This window comes from Hemitrygon akajei, unplaced genomic scaffold (assembly GCF_048418815.1).
Source record: "Hemitrygon akajei unplaced genomic scaffold, sHemAka1.3 Scf000115, whole genome shotgun sequence".
Lineage (NCBI taxonomy): Eukaryota > Metazoa > Chordata > Chondrichthyes > Myliobatiformes > Dasyatidae > Hemitrygon > Hemitrygon akajei.
In genome coordinates, this window is record NW_027332001.1 from 321,050 (window position 1) to 347,247 (window position 26,198).

General features: G+C 44.1%; 1 protein-coding gene across 1 annotated transcript; it reads left to right on the forward strand.

The window, feature by feature from the left end:
* The first annotated feature begins 116 nt into the window (after window positions 1–116).
* Window positions 117–25,648, forward strand: LOC140723498 (uncharacterized). The gene is made up of 2 exons (XM_073038064.1): window positions 117–1,999; window positions 23,096–25,648. The coding sequence occupies exons 1-2, from the start codon at window positions 117–119 to the stop codon at window positions 24,369–24,371; spliced, it is 3,159 nt and encodes a 1,052-aa protein (XP_072894165.1). The 3' UTR covers window positions 24,372–25,648.
* The last annotated feature ends 550 nt before the right edge of the window (window positions 25,649–26,198 follow it).

Consider the following 26,198-nt stretch of genomic DNA (forward strand, 5'->3'; position numbering starts at 1 on the left):
GTGAGAGGGGATTCAGTCGGTCATCCCACCTGTGCACACACCAGTCAGTTTCAATTGGGCAGAGGCTGGTCATCTGCTGAATTTTTGGGGAACGATTTACTCGGTCATCTCACCTAATGGCTCTCCAGCGAGTTCACTCTGGAGAGCAGCCGTTCACCTGCTCGGTCTGTGGGAAGGTATTCACTAAATCAACTCCCCTACTGAGACATCAGTCAACTGACGCTGGCGAGCGGCCATTCACCTGCTTAGACTGTGGGAAGGGATTGACTTTGTCATCACACCTACTGACACACCAGTCAGTTCACACTGGGGAGAAGCCGTTCATCTGCTCAGTCTGTGGGAAGGGATTCACTCAGTCATCAAAACTAGAGAGTCATCAGCGAGTTCACACTGGGGAGAAGCCGTTCACCTGCTCGGACTGTGGGAAGAGATTCACTCACTCATCCACCCTAGTGAGTCATCAGCGAGTTCACACTGGGGAGAGGCCATTCACCTGCTCGGCTTGTGGGAAGGGATTCACTCAGTCATCCAACCTACAGCGTCATCAGCGAGTTCACACTGGTGCAAGACCGTTCATCTGCTCAGACTGTGGGAAGAGATTCACTCTTTCATACAAACTGCAGAGACATCAGCGAGTTCACACTGGGGAGAAGCCGTTCACCTGCTTAGTCTGTGCGAAGAGATTCACTCAGTCATCCAACCTACAGCGTCATCACCGAGTTCACACTAGGGAGAAGCCGTTCACCTGCTCAGAATGTGGGAAGGGATTCACACAACTATCCCACCTACTGAGTCATCAGCGAGTTCACAATGGGGAGAAGCCGTTCACATGCTCAGAATGTGGGAAGGGATTCACTCACTCATCCCATCTACAGAGACACCAGCGAGTTCACACTGGGGAGAAGCCGTTCACCTGCTCCGTCTGTGGGAAGGGATTCAATCGGTCATCCACCCTAAAGATTCATCAGCGAGTTCACACTGGAGAGAGGCCGTTCACCTGCTCAGAATGTGGGAAGAGATTCACTCTGTCATGCAACCTACAGACACACCAACGAGTTCACACTGGCGAGAAGCCGTTCACATGCTGCATCTGTGGGAAGAGATTCACTAAGTCATCCAACTTACTGGTACATCATCGAGCCCACACTGGGGAGAAGCCGTTCACCTGCTTAGTCTGTGGGAAGAGATTCACTGAGTCATCCAACCTACAGAGTCATCAGCGAGTTCACACTGGGGAGAAGCCATTCACCTGCTCAGTCTGTGGGAAGAGATTCACTGAGTCATCCAACCTACAGCGTCATCAGCGAGTTCACACTGGGGAGAAGCCGTTCACCCGCTTAGTCTGTGGGAAGAGATTCACTGAGTCATCCCGCCTACAGAGTCATCAGCGAGTTCACACTGGGGAGAAGCCATTCACGTGCTCAGTCTGTGGGAAGAGATTCACTCAGTCATCCCGCCTACAGAGTCATCAGCGAGTTCACACTGGGGAGAAGCCGTTCACCTGCTCCGTCTGTGGTAAGAGATTCACTAAGTCATTCAACTTACTGGTACATCATCGAGTTCACACTGGGAAGAAGCCATTCACCTGCTCAGAATGTGGGAAGGGATTCACTCAGTCATCCCACCTACAGAGACATCAGCGAGTTCACACTGGGGAGAGGCCATTCACTTGCTCGGACTGTGGGAAGGGATTCACTCAGTCATCCAGCCTACAGAGACATCAGCGAGTTCACACTGGGTTGAGGCCATTCACCTGCTCAGAATGTGGGAAGAGTTTCAGTGAGTCATCCCACCTACAGAGTCATCAGCGAGTTCACACTGGGGAGAAGCCGTTCACCTGCTCAGAATGTGGGAAGAGATTCACTCAGACATCCCACCTACAGAGACATCAGCGAGTTCACACTGGGGAGAGGCCATTCACCTGCTCAGTCTGTGGGAAGGGATTCATTCAGTCATCCAGCCTTCAGAGTCATCAGCGAGTTCACACTGGGGAGAGGCCGTTCAGCTGCTAAGAATATGGGAACGGATTCATTCAGTCATCCCAACTGCTGGCTCATCAGTCAGTTCACAATGGGGAGTAGTCTTTGTTAAGTATCCCTAGGTTTCGTTTGCGGTGGACTGTTATTTTATGAGAGAGAGAGAGAGAGAGAGAGAGAGAGAGAGAGAGAGAGAGAGAGAGAGAGAGAGAGAGAGAGAGAGAGAGAGAGAGAGAGAGAGATTAAGAAGGCGAATCAGTCTGACTCGCAACTTGTTTAAGTCACTCGCAGTTTGTTTAGTTTTAACCGAGGACACAGACACTCAGAGTCAGCCAGAAACGAAGGAGGAGAAATGGAACAGCTGAAACAAAGGAACTAGTCGCCAAGGGTCACTATTTGTGACTTTCCTATGCCCACAAGGGTGGGTTAATTATCGATTCATCATAAAGTACATCGAATGTATGGTGGTCACCTCGTTTGATCCATAGGAGTGGATCTGATTTGGGGTATCCTGTGAAGACCACTGATGTGTTAACCCTTGCCTGGGTGTGGTGTGGTAATTCACGAAGACAATACCTCTTGTGACAAGTCACTTTCGGTGATAATTTGTATGTGGATTTGGAACGACGGATAAAATCTACAGCGACTGTTCTCTCGTTTTACCACCGTGGAACCTGTGGAATTCGGCATAATTGTCTTCTCTCGACATTTAGCCTGGATTACAAACATCTCTCTCATCACCTATTCCGTGAATGAACTGAACTTTCATACTTTACCATCTCAAGACTCCCAGCCTCGATTCCCCTAATCTCAATAGTTTGGGAGTTACATTTACACACATATATACACATTACTCTGTTAACTTTTGTTTATCTTGCTCAGGTTTCTATATAATAAGTAGATACTAATAAAGAGAGTGGTTTTTACATAAAAACCAGACTCCAGTGTGAACTCTATTTCTGCTGGTTTGTTTCTAAAGCGTTATGGTTCGTAATAAAATTGGGGCCTGCATCCGAAATATGAACACATTTGGGGCGTATTGATTGATTTATTATCAATTCCATTGGGGAAATCCCATTTGATTCATTTGTGTGTGGAAAATCAGCAGCAGATGCTGATAGGAATGTGGAAGCGCCAACCTCTGAGGTATTAGAGGACGCCAGAAGGATTGAGTTGTTGAGCCTTGCTAGAAGGTTAAAACTTGCTAAGGTGAAATTGACAAAGAGGAGGGCACAGTTGCAGAGGATAACAGCTGCACATTATGTATCTGAGCGTGTGTTTAAAGTGGAGGATTTGGAGGTGTTTCCTGAAAGTAAACCTCGTGATCTTGAGCTCCCGTAGAAATTTGAAAAATTGAAGATGGAAGCTACAGTAAGACACAGGCAATTTGAGGGTAGAGAGGCAGAAAAACAAAGCGAGGAAGCAGAAAGACAAAGGCTGCTCGAGCTGAAAAGGATAGAAAGATTGCAGGAAAGGTATTCTGGTGATAAGTTTGAGGCCAGTCGGGAAGTTAAATTGGTACCTGCGTTTGACTAGGCAGAGGTTGTTAGATACTTTTAGCGTTTTGAGAAGGTTGCTCACAGTTTAAAGTGGCCAAAAGAAGGTGGGCCTATTCTCATTTCATTCATTTTTCAATCTTTTTATTGATTTTCCAATAAAAAATACAAATCAGATGAGGTTTTAGCAAACAGATAATACGAAAGATGTATAAACAGCAAAACAAATATATATTGTGAAAATCAGATAAGTTTTTTTTTTACTGTGTCATGTAACCCCATGGTCCTGAAAAACGTCTCATTTTCACTATGTACTGTGCCAGCAGTTGTGATCGAAATGACAATAACAGTGACTTGACTTGAAGTAGAATGTTACGCTGTTATAAATATAATCAAGAAACCTCAACTCCTCTTAACAAATCAAAAAAAAAGATCGGCCTATTCTCTTACAAAGTGTAATTAAGGGGAAGGCTTAGCAAGCCTATTCTGCTTTGACAGTTGATGAAACAGCTGATTATGACATTGTGAAACAGGCTGTGCTCAAAGCTTACGAGTTGGTCCCAGAATCATACAGGCAAAAGTTTAGAAGTTTGAGGAAATCTGTGAACCAGACTTATATGGAATTTGCTTAAGCGAAGTTTGTGTGTATTACCCACTGGTGCACATGTAAAAATGTAAATGATGATTTTAACAGCTTGAAAAAGTTGGTTTTAATTGAAGAATTCAAAAGGTGTGTCCCTGATGACATAAAGATGTATTTAGATGAAAACGATGCTGCCACTTTGCAGGAGTTTGCTAGATTAGCAGATGAGTTTGCATTAACTCATAAGGTTAAGTTTATCCCAAATAAAAGTTTCCAAAAGAGTAGCAAGGATAACCAGGGTAAACCAGAAATTAAAGCTGGGACTAGTGACAAGAGTAAGGATGAAGGGAAACAGTTGAAGGAGAAATATTCTGGTCTTACCTGTTACTATTGTAAGAAAGCTGGTCATGTGATGGCTAATTGTTTTGACCTGAATAAGAAAAAGGAAGAGGAGGCAGTCCCAAATGCATGTGATCAGTATGTTGAAGCACCTATAAACCCACAGGATGCTGAACATTCTGTTGAGTCTCAGTTCAGGACTGAGAGGTCTGACCGAGTTAAGAAGGGATTCGATCATTTTATGTCAGATGGGTTTGTATTAGTAAAGGAAGGGTCATCCCTGGTACCAGTGAAGATTCTTCGAGATACTGAGGCTTCTCAGTCACTTATATTAGAGAGCGTTCTAAAGTTTGGTGATGAGACTAACACTGGTGAGGTAAGTCTTACTAAAGGCATTGGGGGCGGTGTGGTTTCCATGCCGTTGTGCAAGGTAACTTTACAGTCAGCGCTGGTTTTGGGACCTGTTAAAATCGGATTATGCTCCAGTTTACCGGTGGGAGATGTTACTTTGCTGTTAGGGAATGGCCTGGCAGATGGTAAAGTTGTTCCTGCAGTGCTGTTGACAACTAAGCCAACCACTGACGACCCACAGATGGATTTTAACATTTATCCTTCCTGCGCAGTAACTCAATGTATGGCTAGAAAGTCTGCCGACGCAGACGGTTCTGTGCAGCATGATTCTGATACCTATGATAGCCAAAATCGGGATTCCGGTTATGATTACCTGTCAGGGACTTTCTGCCTTCATTGTTTCATCAGGATTCAGGTAGTGAGACTGATGAGATAGACTTCCCCCTGTCCAGGAAGGAGTTTATAGCAGAACAGAACCAAGACCCCAAGCTTTAAAAGAAACAGCTCTCTCAGATGATGAGATTAAGAAAGTGCCAGTAGGGTATTATCTCGAGGATGGAGTGTTAATGAGGAAGTGGAGGCCACCTGCTATACCAGCGAGTGAGGAATGGGCAATTGTTCACCAAGTTGTAGTTCCTAAAGTTTATAGGGCTGAAATTTTAACTTTGGCCCACAGTATACCCTTACGTCGACATTTTGGAGTGAATAAAGCTGTAAACAGAATGATGAAATAATTTTATTGGCCTAATTTGAGGGAAGATGTTGTGACCTTTTGAAGAGCCCTGACACATTTGCCAAGTTGTGGGTAAACCCCAGCAGGTCACCCCAGTGGCCGCACTCCGGCCTGTACCTGCATTCGGTGAACCCTTTTCAAAATTCGTAGTGGATTGTGTTAGCCCATTGCCAAAGACTAAAGCTGGCCATCAGTATCTGCTAACTATTATGTGTACTGCATCCAGATTCCCAGCGGTAATAACTCTTAGAAATATTAAAGAAATATTAAACTCTGGTGAAGACTCTTACCAAGTTTTTTTTTACTTTATTTGGTTTGCCTAAAGAAATCCAGTCCGGTCAAGGAAGTAATTTTACATCTGGATTATTCCAGCTGGTAGTTTATGAACTGGGAGCTAAACAAATTGCATCGTCTGCATACCATCCGGAATCACAAGGGGCTTTAGATAAATTCTATTCTGCCCTCAGAACAATGATTAAGACATACTGTGTTGAAAAAGGAAAAGATTGGGATGAAGGAATACATTTGCTTTTTTTCGCAGTAAGTGATTCAGTACAGGAATCACTGGGCTTTAGTCCATTTAAACTTGTGTTTGGTCATAGAGCAAGGGGACTTTTGACCTTGTTAAAGGAACAGTGGATAGATGGGGATGTACATGTTAACTTGTTAGACTATGTTTAGAAGTTCAAGAATAAACTACACCGTCTGTAGTCTAGCAAAACAAAACTTAAAGATTTCTCAAAACAAAAGGAAGTGTTGGTTTGATAAGTGAGCCCGCGAAAAAGAATATCAGGTGCGGGATAAGCTGCTTGCCTTATCTCCAATGCTTATGAATCCAGCTCAGGTGAAATTCAATAGACGGTATGAAATAGTCTCTCAAATTAATGATCTGAATTATGTTATGAAAACACCCGACCGATGTAAACTAACACAGGTCGTACACAAAAATATGATAAAGCCTTATTTTGACAAGCAGGCTCCATCTGTGAGTGTTGTTGTCAAAACATATGAATCTGGCAACCCTGAGAATGAAGCAATTGACTTGTCTGAGAATTTTCAAAAGCCAAACGTGGTCCCAGTTAGGCTAATGAACTCAGTTGTTCTAGGAAACATTGATAACAAGTTGGGTCACCTGCAGCCAAAGCAACAACAACAGCTGAAGGAATTAATTCTGAAGTTTAAAGATTTATTTCTCGATGTTCCCAAGCAAACCATGGTCGTAGTACATGACGTAGATATCGGTCAAGCCAAACCAATTAAACAACACCAATATCGCATGAACGTAGAAAAGTGTCAATTGGCTGAGCAAGAAATTGAATATATGCTAGAAAGTGATATTATTACTCCTTTGGCATCAGATTGGAGCTCACCCTGCGTTATTGTGCCCAAACGTAATGGAGTATTAGATTTTGCACTGATTATAGGAAGGCAAATGCAGTAACAAAAACAGATGCCTATCCTATCCCTACAGTGGATGATTGCATCAATAAGGTTGGAAACACGAATTTCTTAAAAAGATTGATCCGTTGAAAGGGTATTGGTGTGTTCCATTGACAGACAGAGGTGAAAAAAAAAATTCTGCATTTGTGACACCTTCTGGGTTGTATGAATACGATGTTTTGCTATTTGGAATGAAAAATGCTCTAGGAACATTCCGGAGAATGATTGATTCTGTAATTCGAGGGTTAGAACACAGATGCCTATATTGATGACTTAATCACAGGGAGTCACACTAGGAAAGAGCATATCTCTGCAGCAGAAAAGCTGTTTGATAGGCTTTCCCAGGCCAGCCCTACAGTTAACTTAGCTAAGAGTGAATACGGCCATGCCACTGTGACCTGTCCTGGCTATGTTGTAGGTCAAAGCAAGTTGATTCCTGTTCGGGCAAAAGTTCAGACAATTTCTCAAGTTCCTATTCTGACTGCTGAGAAGGCTCTTAGAAGGTTTCTGGGAATGGATGGATATTATCGTAAGTTCTGTAAGAACTTTGCTGGTATCGCTCTTCCTCTGAGTAATCTCCTGAAGAAGAGTGAAAAGTTTGTTTGGACCGAGCCTTGTCAGGAGATATTTGATTGAAAGTTATTATTTGAGAATAGGCCAATCAATGTAGTGCTGTCAGCAAATTTAATTAGCAGATTGGAGCTGTGGGTGGCAACACAAGTCATGGGTGCACAGAGAGTAAAGGAGGGGGCAAAAGAGACAACCCTGTGGGATATGTGTGCTGAGGGTCAGAGAGACAGAGGAGATGGAGCCCACTCTTACCACCTGCCGGCGATCTGACAGCAAGTCCAGGATCCAGCTACACAAGGCAGGGTGAAGGCCGAGGTCTCTGAGCTCCTTGTCGATACTTCACGCCTTCGTATGGTTACTGCTCTGCCCATGACTGTAAGGAACTGCAGAGAACTTTGGAGAGCAGAGAACATCAGAGAAACAAGCCTCTCCTCCATGGACTCTTCCTGCACTTCCCCTGCCTCGGAAAAGCAGGCCATGTACACAACAAACCTCATTACCTGGACATTCTTGCTGCAAACCCGCTCCCCCATCGGGGAAGAGATACAAAAGCCTTAAGGTGCGTAACACCGGGCTGAAGGACGGCTTCCTGTCTGCAGTTATAGGCCAAATGAATGATAAAATAGACTCGTTCTCACAATGTAACTCGACGTGACCCTGCACCATATGTCTATCTGCACTGCACTTTCTCTGCAGCCACAATACTTTGTTACAGTTATTGTTCTGTCGTATATCAGCTCAATGTACTGTTGCAATGTATCGATCTGTGTGGATGGTACATCAGGCAAGATTTTCACTGTGTCTCAGTACGTGATAAGAATAAACAAATTCCCCATTTTAATTGTGTGGAAATATTAGACAGACTGAGCTTCTGCTGGAACCTCAGAAGGAAACTGAACTGTTGTCATTTCTGAGGAATGCAAAGGAATAGAAAACGCTTCAAATCTCTCATTACGATCTGCGGTAACTGGGATCAGGTGACCGGTGGTGGGTCTCCAATATCAATATCAGAATCAGGTTTAATAGCACCGGCATGTGTCATGAAATTCGTTGTCCACGCGGCAGCATCAGAACCTAATTCATAACCATAGATTTTAACAATTGTGATTTAATATAAGAATATAAATATCACATAGTTAAATTATATAAATAGTACAACATTAAAAAAGAAGTAATAAACTATTTTAATTGTGTCGACTATTTGACTGACTGGGTTGTTGCTTTGGAAGTAGTGGAGTGAAGCTTAAATGAACTATAGAGATTTATGAGAAGCGCAGATAAATACAAAAGTCTAAATTCTCACATAAATGGGTCAGACACCCAGAAACATTGACAGCACATCAGCAGATAAAAACAGTGAAATGAAACATGCTGAAAGTATTGCCGAAAAAAAAATCCATATTGTCCACCACAACGAGAGGACGTGACAGATCCGGATCTCACTGCCTTGTCTGAACGGGGAAAGATGAAGCTACAGGTACACGTAGAGCAGTGACCCGCAGATGCTGCAGATCTGCAGAGAAACGTGAACAGGAAACGGGATCACGTGGCCGCTTTGGTCTCCCACCCCAGACAGATGTCCAGCTACCCACTACTCTGTGGAAAGAAGCAAAATTGCCGCTCACATCTCCTCTCACCTTAAATGTATTAGACATTTCATTAAAATGTATTTTTATTCCATGAAAAATATATCGTCTGTCCACTCTATCTATTCCTCTCGTAAACTGATAAACGTCCATCCAGTCTCAACCCAGCCTGCGCCGCTCTGGAGAAAACAACACAAGTTTGTCCAGCCTCTCGTTTTAGCTCATGCCCTCTAAACCAGGCAGTGTCCAGGTAAACCTCTTCTGTGCCCTCTCCAAAGCCCCGACATCCTTCCGAGAATGGGGGCGACCAGAACTGTATGAAACACTCCAGATGTGGTCGAACTAGTCTTATATAACTGTGTTACGAACTGTAACGTTTTAGAAACGAACCAGCAGCAATAGAGTTCACACTGGATGTCTGGTTTTGATCTTAAAACCACTCTCTTTATTAGTATCTATTTATAGATAGATAGATAGATAGATAGATAGATAGATAGATAGATAGATAGATAGATAGATAGATAGATAGATAGATAGATAGATAGATAGATAGATAGATAGATAGATAAATAGATAGATAGATAGATAGATAGATAGATAGATAGATAGATAGATACTTTATTCATCCCCATGGGGAAATTCAACTTTTTTTCCAATGTCCCATACACTTGTTGTAGCAAAACTAATTACATACAATAACTCAGTAAAAAATATGATATGCATCTAAATCACTATCTCAAAAAGCATTAATAATAGCTTTTAAAAAGTTCTTAAGTCCTGGCGGTAGAATTGTAAAGCCTAATGGCATTGGGGAGTACTGACCTCTTCATCCTGTCTGAGGAGCATTGCATCGATAGTAACCTGTCGCTGAAACTGCTTCTCTGTCTCTGGATGGTGCTATGTAGAGGATGTTCAGAGTTATCCATAATTGACCGTAGCCTACTCAGCGCCCTTCGCTCAGCTACCGATGTTAAACTCTCCAGTACTTTGCCTACGACAGAGCCCGCCTTCCTTACCAGCTTATTAAGATGTGAGGCGTCCCTCTTCTTAATGCTTCCTCCCCAACACGCCACCACAAAGAAGAGGGCGCTCTCCACAACTGACCTATAGAACATCTTCAGCATCTCACTACAGACATTGAATGACGCCAACCTTCTTAGGAAGTACAGTCGACTCTGTGCCTTCCTACACAAGGCATCTGTGTTGGCAGTCCAGTCTAGCTTCTCGTCTAACTGTACTCCCAGATACTTGTAGGTCTTAACCTGCTCCACACATTCTCCATTAATGATCACTGGCTCCATATGAGGCCTAGATCTCCTAAAGTCCACCACAATCTCCTTGGTCTTGGTGATATTGAGACGCAGGTAGTTTGAGTTGCACCATATCACAAAGTCCTGTATCAGTTTCCTATACTCCTCCTCCTGTCCATTCCTGACACACCCCACTATGGCCGTGTCATCAGCGAACTTCTGCACATGGCAGGACTCCGAGTTATATTGGAAGTCTGATGTGTACAGGGTGAACAGGACCGGAGAGAGTACGGTTCCCTGCGGCGCCCCTGTGCTGCTGACCACCGTGTCAGACCTACAGTCTCCCAACCGCACATACTGAGGTCTATCTGTCAAGTAGTCCACTATCCAATCCACCATGTGAGAGTCTACTCCCATCTCCGTTAGTTTGTGCCTTAAGATCTTGGGCTGGATGGTGTTAAAGGCACTAGAGAAGTCAAGGAATGTAATCTTCACAGCACAACTGACCCCCTCTAGGTGAGAGAGTGATTTGTGCAGCAAATACGTGATAGCATCCTCCACTCCCAACTTCTCCTTATACGCAAACTGAAGAGGATCCTGGGCGTGCCTGGTTTGTGGCCTCAGATTCTGTATTATCAGCCGCTCCATGGTCTTCATCATACTTTATAATATAGTAACAACGAAATAAAAGAAAGTTAACAGTGTTATGTGTATATATGTGTCAATATAATTCACAGACTATCGAGCCTGAGGGAACAAAGCTTCGAGTCTTGAGATGGTAAAGTAGGAAGTTCAGTAATCCACGGAATAAATAGCAGGAGAGATATTTGTAATCCAGGGTGAAACGTACAGAAACGGCCGTTACTTCAAAATAACCGTCGACGAAGGTCTTTTCCGTTGAATCCGTCCAGATACGAGTTATCAGCGCAAGTGACCTGTCACAGGAATACCGTCTTCCAGGGGTTACCACACAACATACCCAGGCAAGGGTTAACACAAAATATTCCACAATTATATGGATTATACGAAGTGACAGCCACACACATTCGTTGTGGTTCCGTGTCCCGATGATCAACCAACTCTTGTGGGCATAGGAGAATTCCAAGCCTCAGCTGCGACTAACTGAAGCGATCAGCTTTTCCAGTCTCTCTCTCTCTCTCTCTTTAGACTGGCCGACTGCCTGTCTGCAGATCGCTCTCTCTCTTATGGTTCAGTCCACAGTTACCGCTGTCAGCCTGTGACTGACGTCATAGTCCCGCCTCCTCACGCCGGCGCTCTTAAAGAAACAGTCACAGTACGACCGCCGGATCGTAACAGCCTCAACACAACTTCCCGACTTTTGAACTCAATGCTTCAACTAATAAAGACAACCATGCCATTTGCCTTCTTAACTACCCGATCAATCTGTGCAGTCTCTCTCAAGGAGCGATGAAATCGGAGTCTAAGATCCCTCTGATCATCGACACTGTTCAGGGTTTTGCATTTAACAGTGTACTGTCTCAGACATTCGACCTACCGAGCTGCCAAGGTGATCATCGCTAATCAAATCTCGCTGATATTTCTCAGGTACTGTTGAATTTATTGCCAAGTACGGGAAGGTACAGGTACAGAGAAACACTGACTTGTGGCAGCATCACAGGCAAGTACATTCAGATAACACACGGAACACAAGTTATACGATTCTCTGTCAGTAACAATCCATAAATATGTTTTATGTCATTAACAATATTTAAAGAACATTGTGTCATGATCAATATTGAAATGTGCATTTTGTATCAATAACAGACTTGTAAATGTTGAATTTGGTCCCTGTCTCCATTCCTCCTGTAATCCACAACCAGCTCCTTTGTTTTTGTCACAATGAGGGAGAGGTTGTTTTCTTGACACCACTGCGTCGGGGTGATGACTTCTTCTCTGTAAGCTGCCTCGTTATTATTTGGGATCCGGCGGATCAATGTAGTGCCGTCAGCAAATGTAATTAGCAGATTGGAACCCGCCACTGCAGCCCCACAGTGCACTATGTACTGATTGCAAAGCTACGAAATTGCCTGTGAATAGCCTTCCCACCCCCAACTCCACTCTTTCTGCGTCACCAGCAGACTGGGACATCTCACAGCTCGCTGCCTCCGCCAGGACATTAAACTGTGAACAACTGTGGTCAGGGACTGATCTCTGGGTACTCCAAACGCTACCTCCTTCCAGTCTGAAAACGACCCACTCATCCAGACACACACTACCGGCAGTTTATCGATCTCCAACGAAAAAGCCTAATCATCTACTCCTGAGGATCAATACCATTGCTGACTCTGAGTTTACCACCGTCAAATGCCGGGAGGGACATAATAATCAGAAAGTCTCTAGTCACAGCCGTGTAAATAAAATGTGATCTCAGTGTGTGTGTGTGTGTGTGTGGCGCATGCTCAGAATGCGAAGGAGACAGACAAACTGAGCCAAGTCACAGACTGATGAAGGGGAGAAATTATCCATTTTGATTCAGAGAGGGAAGCAGAGGGTTTGATACTCTGCCTGATACCGGAACTGTAGCCAGTTAGAAGATGAAGTTTTGTTCCTCCAAATTGTTTTGAGCTGTGACCCTGTTTTTATCAGTAGGCACCATGGCGACTAAAATAATTTCAGTTGAAATGTTGTCCTTCACCCACTGACGTGCTTTATAAACCTTTAACACTGTACAAAATTCAAAGGATTTGTGTATGGGAATCACAAACACAACAGCACGTTTGATCCGCTGTATCTCTCAGTTCACCAGAGCTTGAACACAAAGTACACTGCAGATGCTGTGGGCAAAGCAACACGTACAAAATGCTGGAGGAACTCAGCAGGCTGGGCAGCATCGGTGAAAACGAACAGTGAACATTTCGGGCCGAGACCGAAGACCGTGACCTACAGCTTTGCACTGGGAAACGGCCGTTCACTTGCTCCGTGTGTGCGAAGAGACTCATTCAGTTAACCCACCTTGTGGTGCTCCGGTGAGTTCACAATAAATAGAGGCCACATTTCTGTCCGGAGTGAGCAAAGAGTTTTACTCAATCACCCCAGCTGCTGCAACACCAGCAACTTCACATCAGGGAGGAAGTTCAAATCAGCTCCGAGTTAAATGTTTAACCATCACGGTGACTGAAGGCAGCTGCAGGTTCATGAGGGACTGTTACTGACAGATTCTGCAGTTCTTGCGGCTGCTCATCGCACCCAGGACTGAACCCTGGTCACTGAGCATTGGAGGAGTCTGTTCTGCTGATGTTAGCCTTAAACTGGACTGGTGTTTAATATTGTGGATCTGTGAACGATAAATCAGTTTGTATCAAATCCCATGTCGCAGCTACTTACTGTCACTGCCAAACTCACAATGTACACTAGAGAGGCCACTCGGTCCATCTGCTCCCTGCTCATGTTTGTGTTCCATATCAGTATTTTAAAATTTATCTCTCACTCTCCCTGTTACAACTTGTCACGGCTCCGTGGGAGAAGAGATATCCCTTGAATTTCTTAGAATCAGAGAAATCTGCAGAAATTACAGGCCCTTCGGCCCACAATGTTGTTCATTCCATGTAAGCTACTCTAGAAAATGCCTGGAATTACCCTACCACAGAAACCTCTATTTTCCTAAGCTCCATGTACCTTCTAAGATTATCTTAAAAGACTCTATTGTACCCGTCTGTACCACCGTCGCTGGCAGGGCAGTCCACACACCCATCACTATCTGTGACCCCTCCCTTGAACTGCTTCCAAGCACCTTAACGATGCCCTCACCCCTTTTCATGCTTATCCCCTCCCCCTTTATCTTTTCTCTGATTGGTTTTCCACCAGGCACCTCTTTACTGGCCTTCGGCCCTCTCTTCCCCCCCATTCCTGATGAAGGGTCTCGGCCTGAAACTTTGGCTACTCCTTTCTCACGGATGCTGCCTGACCTGCTGAGTTCTTCCAGCGTTGTGTATGTAACTATGCCCTCCACGTGTTAGCCAGCTCAGCCCTGGGGGGAAAAAAAGCCTCTGACTATCCACACGACCAATGCCTCTCATCATCTTATACACCTGCATGAATTTCCTGCATGATTTTCCCCAGGCTAATTAACACGATGAGCTCGCTGAGTATTTGATCTTCCCCATGGCTCTGGACGAAGGTGGTTAAACTCCTTTTTCCCTGCTCTTTTCAAATTTTGGGTCATTTTCACCAATTTCAAAGGACTGTGCCTCAGACACCTAGGCTGTTGCAATGCACCTCTAAAGTCTGACAGCAGACTAGCGAGTGAATCTTCGATGGAGCAGAGTCAGAAATCAAAGTGTTGCCAGCCTGAGTCAGGGCTTTGGGGCTCCGGAAAGAGATGGGGTCTGGAGGTTACGAGCAGGAGGAGGAAGAGGAACCAGACCAGCAGGATGTGGCTATGAATGAAAGATGAGAAACATTTGGAAACTGGTTAATTGAAAAACAAAATGGTTAATTTCTACAAAACATTGCAGGTAATCAGCAGATCAGTCAGCAAATGTGGAGAGGAATAAATGGGCAGCATTTAATCCGAGCCCCTTCAGCATGTCTAGACTGTGTACTCCTCTGCTTAGTTGCAGCCTGAACTGCAGAGCTCCTTCAGTATTGTGTGTGTATGCGTCTTTGTATTTCCAGCAAAAGCAGAATCTCTTTTGTTTCACATCTGCATTTGTAAGAGGATTGTACTTTGGCATTAGATACACGAAATGCCTGTTGATATTGAGCGTATCGATTATGGGAGCCGCTTTCTGCGTTAAAAAAGCTGCTGAGTTTTCTACACACACAAAAAAACTGAGATCTGGAAATGGAACAGGTGCTTGCAGAAAATTTTAATGGCACCATGATTACCCATAAAGCCGTGCGTGAAAAATTTCGCTGTCGTTATAAGCACCGATCAAATGCGCAGGCGCAGTGTTGCTGCCGTCTCCGATAACTACGCATGCGCGCAGTATACAAAATGTCGGGAGGAGCGGAAAGGTAAGGACTTTTTCGACTCGAATTGAGTGACCATTGCTGTGAGAACCGGAGACTGTGGCCCGCAAACTCGGTACAGACCAGGTCTTTATCCTATCTCTCAGCCCCAAGATCCGTATACGGGCCCCGGGGAGCTTCCGGCTAATCAGGGAACCGGAGCAGATAGATCTCACAGACAGAGCTGAGCTCCAGCTATCTGAATGCAAGGATTAGGTGCTCGGAAAAAGAGAACAAAATCTTTCTATCAGCTGTTGAGAAAATCACCTTTGTTCTGCATCCAACCGCCGCAAAAGAAAATCTGCAGCTGCTGGAAATCCAAGCAACACACACAAAATGCCGGAGGAACTCTGCATTAGTACACTTTCCCATAGATGCTGCCCGGCCTGCTGAGTTCCTCCGGCATTTTGTGTGTGTTGCTTGTTCTGCCTGCTCTTGTTCTGGAGTTTTCTACACGTGAGGACATGTTTTGGCCCATTCTCTCTAGGTACATAATGATATCAAACAACTTTGCCCTGGGCAGCAAGTAGCTTTCAGATCACAAATGTGCCAGACTCCAGTGAGACAGACTACTGCCCTTCCCTTCATATTCATTGCCATCACTGAGTTCACCACCGTCAGTCACCTGGGGGAAGGTTCAGAGGAAATATTTATGTACAATAGAGAAACTGGTACCTGTGTGTATTATGGTGATGCAAAATTTGCTGGGTAATTTGCAAGTGGGAAGAAGGGGAGTGATATTTAGAAGTCCGATTTTTTAAAGCATCATTCAACAAGAAAATTGCATACAGTGACATGCAAAAGTTTGGGCACCCCTGGTCAACATTTCTGTTCCTGTGAATAGCTAAGCGAGTGAAACAATGACCTGATTTCCAAAAGGCAAATGTTAAAGATGTCACACTCTTTAATATTTTAAGCAAGATTACTCTTTTATATCCATCTTTTACAGTTTCAAAATAACAAAAAAGGGAAAGCAAACAAAGCGAAAGTTTGGGCACCCTGCATGGTCATTACTTAATAACAACCCCTTTGGCAAGTATCACAGCTTCTAAGTGCTTTCTGTAGCCAGCTAAAAGTCTTTCAATTCTTGTTTGGGGATTTTTGCCCATTCTTCCTTGCAAAAGGCTTCTAGTTCTGTGAGATTCTTGGGCCGTCTTGCATGCACTGCTCTTTTGAGGTCTATCCACAGATTTTCGATGATGTTTAGGTCAGGGGGACTGTGAGGACCATGGCAAAACCTTCAGCATGTGCCCCATGAGGTAGTCCATTGTGGATTTTGAGACCGTCTACTGCCCTTCCCTTCATATTCATTGGGATTGTCATCACCGAGTTCATCATTGTCAGTCACCTGAGGGAGGGTTCAGGGGAAATATTTATGTAAAATACAGAAACTGGTGTTACCTGTATGCATTGTGGTGATGCAAAAGTTGCTGGATAATTTGCAAGTGGGAAGAAGAGGAGTGATATTTGGAAGTCCAACTTTTTAAAGCACCATTTAGCAAGAAAATTGCATACAGTGATATGCAAAAGTTTGGGCACCCCAATCAAAATTTCTGTTCCTGTGACTAGCTAAGCGAGTAAAACAATGACCTGATTTCCAAAAGGCAAAAGTTAAAGATGATGCATTCTTTAATATTTTAAGCAAGATTACTCTTTTATTTCCATCTTTTACAGTTTCAAAATAACAAAATAGGAAAAGGGCCCAAAGCAAAAGTTTGGGCACCCTGCATGGTCAGTACTTAGTAGCAACCCGTTTGGCAAGTATCCTAGCTTCTAAATGCTTTCTGTAGCCAGCTAAGAGTCTTTCAATTCTTGTTTGGGGATTTTTGCCCATTCTTCCGTGCAAAAGGCTTCTAGTTCTGTGAGATTCTTGGGCCGTCTTGCATGCACTGCTCTTTTGAGGTCTATCCACAGATTTTCGTTGATGTTTAGGTCGGGGGACTGTGAGGGCCATGGCAAGACCTTCAGCTTCCGCTTCCTGAGGGAGTCCATGGTGGATTTTGAGGTCTGTTTACAATCATTATCCTGTTGTAGAAGCCATCCTCTTTTCATCTTCAGCTTTTTTACAGATGCTGTGACGTTTGCTTCCAGAACTTGCTGGTATTGAATTTAATTCATTTTTCCCTCTAACTGTGAAACGTTCCCCGTGCCACTGGCTGCAACACAAGCCCAAAGCATGATCGATCCATCCCCGTGCTTAACAGTTGGAGAGGTGTTCTTTTCATGAAATTCTGAACCTTTTTTCCTCCAAACATACCTTTGCTCATTGTGGCCAAGAAGTACTTTTTTTAACTTCATCAGTCCACAGGACTTGTTTCGAAAATGCATAAGGCTTGCTTGGATGTTCCTTTGCAAACTTCTGATGCTGAGTTTTGTGGTGAGGATGCAGGAAAGGTTTTCTTCTGATGACTCTTCCATGAAGGTCATATTTGTGCAGGTGTCACCACCACTTCAGAGTCTGCTAAATATTCCTGAAGGCCTTTTGCAGTCAAATGGGGGTTTTGATTTCCCTTTCTAGCAATCCTACAAGCAGTTCTCTCGGAAGGATTTCTTGGTCTTCCCGACCTCAACTTGACCTCCACCATTCCTGTTAACTGCCATTTCTTAATTACATTACGAACTGAGGAAACGGCTGCCTGAAAACACTTTGCTGTGTTCTTATAGCCTTCTCCTGCTTTGTGGGCATCATGTATTTTAACTTTCAGAGAGTTAGGCAGGGGCTTAGAGGAGCCCATGGCTGCTGATTGTTGAGACAAGGTTTGTGAAGTCAGGGTATTTATAAAGCTTTGAAATTTGCAACACCTGGCTTTTCCTAATGAAGTTTGTGAACAAGCCATAGCCCTAACAAGGTAATGAAAAAGGTAATTGGTAAAAGTTATCTGACAGCTCAAATCTCTTGGGGTTCCCATACTTTTGCATGGTGCTCCTTTCCTTTTTTCTCACTCTAAAATTGTAAAAACAAAAATAATATACTAATCTTGCTTAAAATGTTGAAAAGAATGTTTCATCTTTAACTTTATGACTTTTGGAGATCAGTTCATCTTCCACTCAGTTAACTATTCAGAATAACAGAAATTTTGACCGGGGTGCCCAAACTTTTGCCTACCAATGTATATATGGTGTGCAAAAGCATTGGCGAGAAAATCCCTCAGTACTGCTGCAGGCCTGTTACATAGGCTGTGTTAGAGTGCGGATGAAGTCGGTGAAACCCAGAGGAGATCAAAGTGCTTATTAACAGTGATTTGCTAGCTGTAGAAATAAATACCTCTCTATATAAAATTCAGAGTGTACATATTGTTGTCACTAGGCAAAAATTTGCACAGCACAAGGATTTTGTGCACACTGGTGATTACAAATTGGAGGGAACATTGGTGGGAAGGTGGGGAGACCTTCAGTGTCCCTGATACCCTCACCTACAAGATGCGCATCCAGCTGCAGCTTGCAACCCTGCACTTTGAGGAGCTGGAACATGAAATGGATGAATTCCAGTTCAGCTGGGAGTCGGAAGGGGTGATAGATATGACATGAAGAGAGGTGAGTTACACCCAAGGTGCAGGACACAGGAAACTGGGAGAGAGTCAGGAAGGGGAATGAGGTTAAATATCCATCGCAGAGTACTCTAGTGGCCACCCACACAACAACAGGTGGGCCACTTTAGAAACTGTTGGGGGAGGAATTATCTGGCAGAGGTAAGTCAAAGGTGTGATAGGGGATTCGATAGTTAGGGGAACATAACTAAAAGAGGATTAATATCCTAGTGGTAAGGCTTGCAAGTGCTAGTGGGGGAGTTAAACTAAAGTTGCAGGCAGGGAGGGAGCCAGAATGACAGAACAAATAATGGAGGGGGTGAATGGAATTGAATTGAATTGAATTGACTTTATTACTTATATCCTTCATATACATGAGCAGTAGAAATATTTACATTATGTCTCTGACTAAATGTGCAATGTGCAATTTATGGTAATTTATAATAAACAGTATGTACAACAGGACAGTCAACATAACATAGAAATACAGTTGTATCAGCATGAATTAATCAGTCTGATGACTTAGTGGAAGAAGCTGTCCCGGAGCCTGCTGGTCCTGGCTTTGGGATGTCCGCACCACTCTCTGCAGAGTCCTGCGACTGAGGGAAGTACAGTCCCCATACCAGGCAGTGACACAGCCAGTCACAATACTCTCAATTGTAACCCTGTTGAAAGTTCTTAGGATTTAGATCCTCATTTCAAACTTTTCAATGCTCTGACGTGAAAGAGGCACTGTTGTGTTTTTTTCACCACACAACCGGTATGTATGGACCATATATTGTGACATTGTAGCCATGACCGGAACTTAGTTCCAGCCGACAGTCTGAGGAATTTAGAGGGACAATTTTTTCTCTAGTGATCGCAGACTATGCCAAGAAACAAAGGTTGATATATTAAGTGATTTTAATTTTCCATATATTGACTGAGAGTCCCATACTGTAAAAGGACTCGTTGGGGTAGAGTTTGTCAAATGTGCCCTTAATCGGGATGTAGAATTCCCAATGTAGAAGTGTGCAATAACTGTTAAGAAATGATCCAGGGCTGGTGACACAAAATAGTGATCATAATGCCATGAGATTCCAAGTAAATATGGAAAAAGAGAGGTCTGGACCACAGGTTGAGATTCTAAATTGGACAGAGGTCAATTTTGATGGCGTCAGAAAGGATCTGACAAATGTGGATTGGGACAGGCTGTTTTCTGGCAAATGTGTACTTGGTGAGTGGGAGTTCTTCAGAAGTGAAATTTTGCAGGTGTAGAGTTTGTACGTGCCTGCAAAACTAAAAGTTAAAAGGTAACTGGTGCAGGGAACCTTGGTTTTCAAGAGATATTGAGGCCCTGGATATTTTGTTCCTCTAAATGCCTCAGACTGTTGGGTGCTACCAAGACTCATTAATGACTACAATATCATAATTCCACACTGTGAGCTCATCGGACAATTTTTTCAGTTGTCTTCTCTTGGTTTTTAAAAGCTTCCCAATAGTTTCTGCTCTTTTGTTTGCCCTCTCTTTGGCTTTTATGTTGGCTTTGGCTTCTCATTTCAGCCACAGTTGTGTCCTCCTGCCTTTCCAATGCTTCCACTTCTTTGGGATGTGTCTATCACTCACCTCCTGAGTTGCTCCCAGAAACTCCAGCCATTGCTGCTCCATCGTCACTCCTACCAGATTCCCCTTCCAGTCAGGTTTGGCCAGCTTCTCTGTCACAGAAACATGGAGAAGGTCAGAACAGAAACATGCCCACTCTGGACGATCAGAATGGTAATCTATACAGGAGACAAAATAGATGGGGGAGGTTTTAAATAGTAGTTTAGCATCCGTATTGACTCAGGAGATGGACACAGAAGTGAGGCAAAGCAGCATCAACTTCATGGACCCTGTACAGATTACAGAGGTGGAGGTGTTTGCTGTCTTAAGGCAAATTAGTGTGGATAAATCCCCAGGGCCTGACAAGTTGTTCCCTAGGACCCTGTGGAAGACAAGTGCAGAAATTGTCGGGGTCCAAGCAGAGATATTTAAATAATCCTTAGTGACAGGTGAGGTACTGGAGGATTGGAGGACAGCCGATGTTGTTCCACTGTTCAAGAAGGGCTCTAAGGATAAATGAGAAAATGTTACGTTAGTGAGCTTGACATCAGTAGTGGGAAAGTTATTAGAACATATGTGCAGGAACCGGATATATAAGTATTTGGATCGATGTGGACTGATTAAGGATAGACAGCATGGCTTTGTGCATGGTAGGTCATGTCTAACTAATCTCATGGAGCTACTTGAGGAAGTTATCAAGAAAGTGGATGAAGACAAGGCAATGGATGTTGTTTACATCGACTTGAGGAAGGCACTTGACAAAGTCTCATTGGGAGTTTGGTCAAGAAGGTTCAGTCACTCAGCATTCAAGATGAGATAGTAAAGTGGATGAGACACGGTCTTTGGGAGAAGCCAGAGTGTGGTAGCAGATGGTTGCCTCTCTGACTGGAGGCCTGTGTCCAGTGGTTGCCACAGGGATCAGTGCTTTATCTGTTGTTGTTTGTCATCTATATCAGTAATCTGGATGATAGTGTGGTTAACTGGATCAGCAAATTTGTGGATGACACCAAGATTGGTGGTGTAGTGGACAGTGAGGAAGACTATCATGGCTTGCAGTGCGATCTGGACCAGCTGGGAAAATGGTTTGAGAAATGGAAAATGGAATTTAATGCAGATAAGTGTGAGGTGTTGCACTTTGGTATGACCTACCAAGGGAGGTCTTTCAGAGTGACTGGTCGGGCATGGAGGAGTGTTGTAGAAGAAAGAGACCTGGGAATACAAGTCCTTAATTCACTGAAAGTGGTGTCACAGTTAGATAGTGATTGAAAGCAAGATTTCAGCCCAATGGGCTTCATGAACGAAAGTACTGGCAACAATAAGTGGATGTTATGTTGACTTGTAGCAGACATTGGTGAGGCCTAATTTGGAGTATTGTGTGCAGTTTTAGTCACCAACCTACAGGAATGATGTAAAAGAGGTTGAAAGAGTTCAGAGAAAATTCACAAAGATGTTGCCAGGTCTGGAGGACTTGGGTTATAAGCAGAGATTGAACAGGTCAGGACTTTATTCCTTGGAAAATTAGAGATTTGGGGGAGACTTGATTTTGATGGAGGTAACTGCAAGCTGGCTTTCTCCACTGAGATGGTGTGTGACTACAACCAGAAGCCATGGGTTACGGGTGAAAGGTGAAACGTTAAGGGGAACATGAGGGGAAACTTCTTCACACAGACGGTCATCCGGATGTGGAATGAACAGCCATCACGAGTGGTGCATGCAAACTCAATTTCAACATTTAAGAGGTTCGTGTAGGTGCCTGGATGGTAGGGGTATGGGAGTGGGCAGTTTAAATAGTTCAGCACAAAACAGATGGCCCAAAGAGCCTGTTTCAGTGTTGGACTGTGATAAGAACCTAAAATAATACAAAAATTCACTCTATAAGTCCTTTTAACAGCTGTGCGAACCAACCATTCATCTCAGCAGGAATTTTTTATATGGCATTAAAACTGTGGCACTTTAAGTTAATAATACATAAAAGAAAATCCCAGCTGCACGTCAAGAGACTATTTGTGTGAGACTGTTTCAGTTACTGTGGGGCCAGGCACCCATGCAGCTCAGCAGGAACAGGGAATAATACCAATGGAGAGAGTAAAACTGAGCCAAGGCACAGATTGGAGATGGCAGAAATGCCCCATTCTTATAGAGACAGGAAGAGCATCAGGGAATTGATGGTCATTCCAGATACCAGCACTCTGCACAGTCAGGAGATGATTTCTCTGTCCAACTTGGGTTGAACCTCACTGTAACAGTGTGATACCAGATCAGACCTTGTCAACTCATGTAATCTCATCTGAAATGTTGTCCTAAACCCATTGATGGATTTTGAAAATGTTTTTACAGGTTCAAAACGAGAAGGAATTTGTCTCCAGAAAGCTCACTCATGGCATGCGAGTTTTGCTGTCTCTGTCTGGATATTTAAGAAGCAGAGCAAGGGATTCAATCAAATATCCTTCCTGCTCAGACAGTGGGAATGGATTCACTCGGTCATCTCAACTGAAGGTACATCAGCGAGTTCACACTGGGCAAGGCCATTCATCTGTTCTGTGTGTGGGAAGGGATTCAATTGGTCTTCCCACCTCTGGACATATCAGTCAATTAACACCGGGCAGAGGCTAGTCATCTGCTGAAGTTCTGGGAAAGGATTCACTCCATCATCTGACCTCATGGCACATCAGCGGGTTCACACCAGAGAGAGGCAGTTCACCTGCTCGGACTGTGGGAAGGGATTCACTTGGTCGTCTGAACTACAAAGTCACCAGCGAGTTCACACTGGGGAGAGGCCGTTCACCTGCTCAGACTGTGGGAAGGGATTCACTCAGTCATCCAACCTGCAGAGTCACCAGCGAGTTCACACTGGGGAGAAGCCGTTCACCTGCTCAGACTGTGGGAAGAGATTCACTCGGTCATCTGACCTAATGGCTCACCAGCGAGTACACACCGGGCAGCGGCCGTTCACCTGCTCGGACTGTGGGAAGGGATTCTCTTTATCTTCTCGCTTACTGACACATCAGCGAGTTCACACTGGGGTGAAGCCGTTCACCTGCTCAGTCTGTGAGAAGAGATTCACTCACTTTTCCACTCTACAGAGACACAAGCTTGTTCACACTGGGGAGAAGCCGTTCACCTGCTCAGTCTGTAGGAAGGGATTCACTCAGTCATCCAGTCTGCAGAATCATCAGCGAGTTCACACTGGGGAGAAGCCATTCACCTGCTCAGAATGTGGGAAGGGATTCACTGAGTCATCACACCTACAGAGACACCAGCGAGTTCACACTGGGGAGAAGCCATTCAACTGCTCATTCTGTGAGAAGAGGTTCACTAACTCTTCCACCCTACAGAGTCATCAGCGAGTTCACACTGGGGAGAAGCCATTCACCTGCTCAGTCTGTGAGAAGGGTTTCACTCATTCTTCCACCCTACGGAGACACCATCGAGTTCACACTAGGGAGAAGCCGTTTACCTGCTCAGTCTGTGGGATGAGATTCACTGATTCATCCTACCTACAGAGTCATCAGCGAGTTCACACTGGGGAGAAGCCGTTCATCTGCTCCGTCTGTGGGAAAGGATTCACTCTGTTATCCAACCTGCAGTGTCATCAGCGAGTTCACACTGGAGAGAAGCCATTCACCTGCTCAGACTGTGGGAAGGGATTCACTGTTTCAGCTAGCTTAATGGCACACCAGCGAGTTCACACCGGGGAGCGGCCGTTCACCTGCTCAGACTGTGGGAAGGGATTCACTTTGTCATCTAAACTACTGAAACACCAGCGAGTTCACACTGGGGAGAAACCATTCACCTGCTCAGTCTGTGAGAAGAGATTCACTGACTCTTCCGCCCTACAGAGACACCAGCGAGTTCACACTGGGGAGAGGCCATTCACCTGCTCAGTCTGTGGGAAGGGATTCACTCAGTCATCCCACCTACAGAGTCATCGGCGAGTTCACACCAGGGAGAAGCCGTTCACCTGCTGAGAATGTGGGAAAGGATTCGCTCAGTCATCCCAACTGCTGGCACACCTGTCAGCTCACAATGGGGAGTGGCCGTTGTTAGGATTCCCTAGGTTTCGTTTACTGTGGACTGTCATTTTGAGAGAGAGAGAGAGATTAAGAAGGTGAATCAGTCAGACTTGCAGCTTATTTACATCGCTCGCAGCTTGTTTAGTTTTAACCGAGGACACAGACACTCAGAGTGAGACGGAGACAAAGGAGGAAAAATGGAAGGTTCAAAACAAGGGAAATATGGCCAAAGCTCATGGTTTAGAACTTCCCTATGCCCACAGGTGTGGGTTAATTATCGATTCAGCATACATCGAATGTGTGGTTGTCACCTCTTTTGATCCATGGGAGTGTATCTGATTTGGGGTATCCTGTGAAGACCACTTATGTGTTAACCCTTGCCTGGGTGTGGTGTGGTAATTCACTTGAAGACAATACCACTTTTGACAAGTCACTTTAGGTGGTAATTTGTATGTGGATTTGGAACAAAGACCGATAAAATCTACAGTGACTGTTCTCTGGTTTTACCACCATGGAACCTGTGGAATTCGACATATTTGCCTTCTGTCAACATTGACCCTGGATTACAAATATCTCCCTCTCATCACCTATTCTGTTGTTGAATTGAACTTTCGTACTTTACCATCTCAAGACTCCAAGCCTTGTTTCCCCCGAGCTCAATAGTTTTGGAGTTATATTTACACACATATATACACATAAGCAAGATTAATAAAAGTTAACATTGTTAAGTTACTATATTATAAGTAGATTCTAATAAAGATAGTTTTAGCATCAAAAACAGACTCCACGTATATCTATTGCTGCTAGTTCGTTTCTAAATCGTTACGGTTTGTAACAAAATTGGGGCCGGCGTCCAGGATATGAACAGATTAGTGGCGTATTGATTAATTATCGATTTCATTGGAGAAATCCCTTTTGATTTATTTCTGTGTGGAAAATCAGCAGCAATGGATGCTTATAGATGTCGGGAAGTGCCAGCCTCTGAGGCATCGGAGGACGCCAAAAGGATTGAGTTGTTGAGCTAAAAGGTTAAAACTTGCTAAGGGGAAATCGACAATGAGGAGGGCACAGATGCAGAGGATAATAGCTGAACATTATGTATCTGAGGGTGTGCTTAAAGTGGAGGAGTTGGAGGTGTTTCCTGAAAGTAAACCTAGTGTGCTTGAACTCCCGTACAAATGAGAAAAATTAAAGAAGGAGGCTGCGGAAAGGCAGAGGCAGTTTGAGGCTGGAGAGGCAGAAAAACAGAGAGAAGAGGCAGAAAAACAGAAGGAGGAAGCAGAAAGACAGAGGCTGTTCGAGCTGGAAAAGATAGATTTCAGCAAAGGGGTCTAGCCTTAGACGCTGGTGATAATTTTGAGGCCAGTTGTGAAGTTAAATTGGTACCTCCATTTGACATGGCGGTGGTTGATAAATACTTCCAGCATTCTGAGTGGGTTGCTCAGAGTTTAAAGTGCCCAATAGAGGGTTTGTTCTCTTACAAATTGTAATTAAGGGCAAGGCTCAGCAAGCCTATTATGCTTTGACAATCGATGAAGCAGCTGATTATGACACAGTGAAACAGGCTGTGTTCAAAGCTTACGAGTTGGTCCCAGAATCCTACAGGCAGAAGTTTAGAAATTTGTGGAAATCTGTGAACCATACTTATATGGAATTTGCTTATGAGAAGTTTGTGTGTTTTAATGGCTGGTTCATATATAAAAATATAAGTGATGATTTTAACAGCTTGAAAGTGTTGCTTTTAATTGAAGAATTCAAAAGGTGCGCCCATGATAACATAAA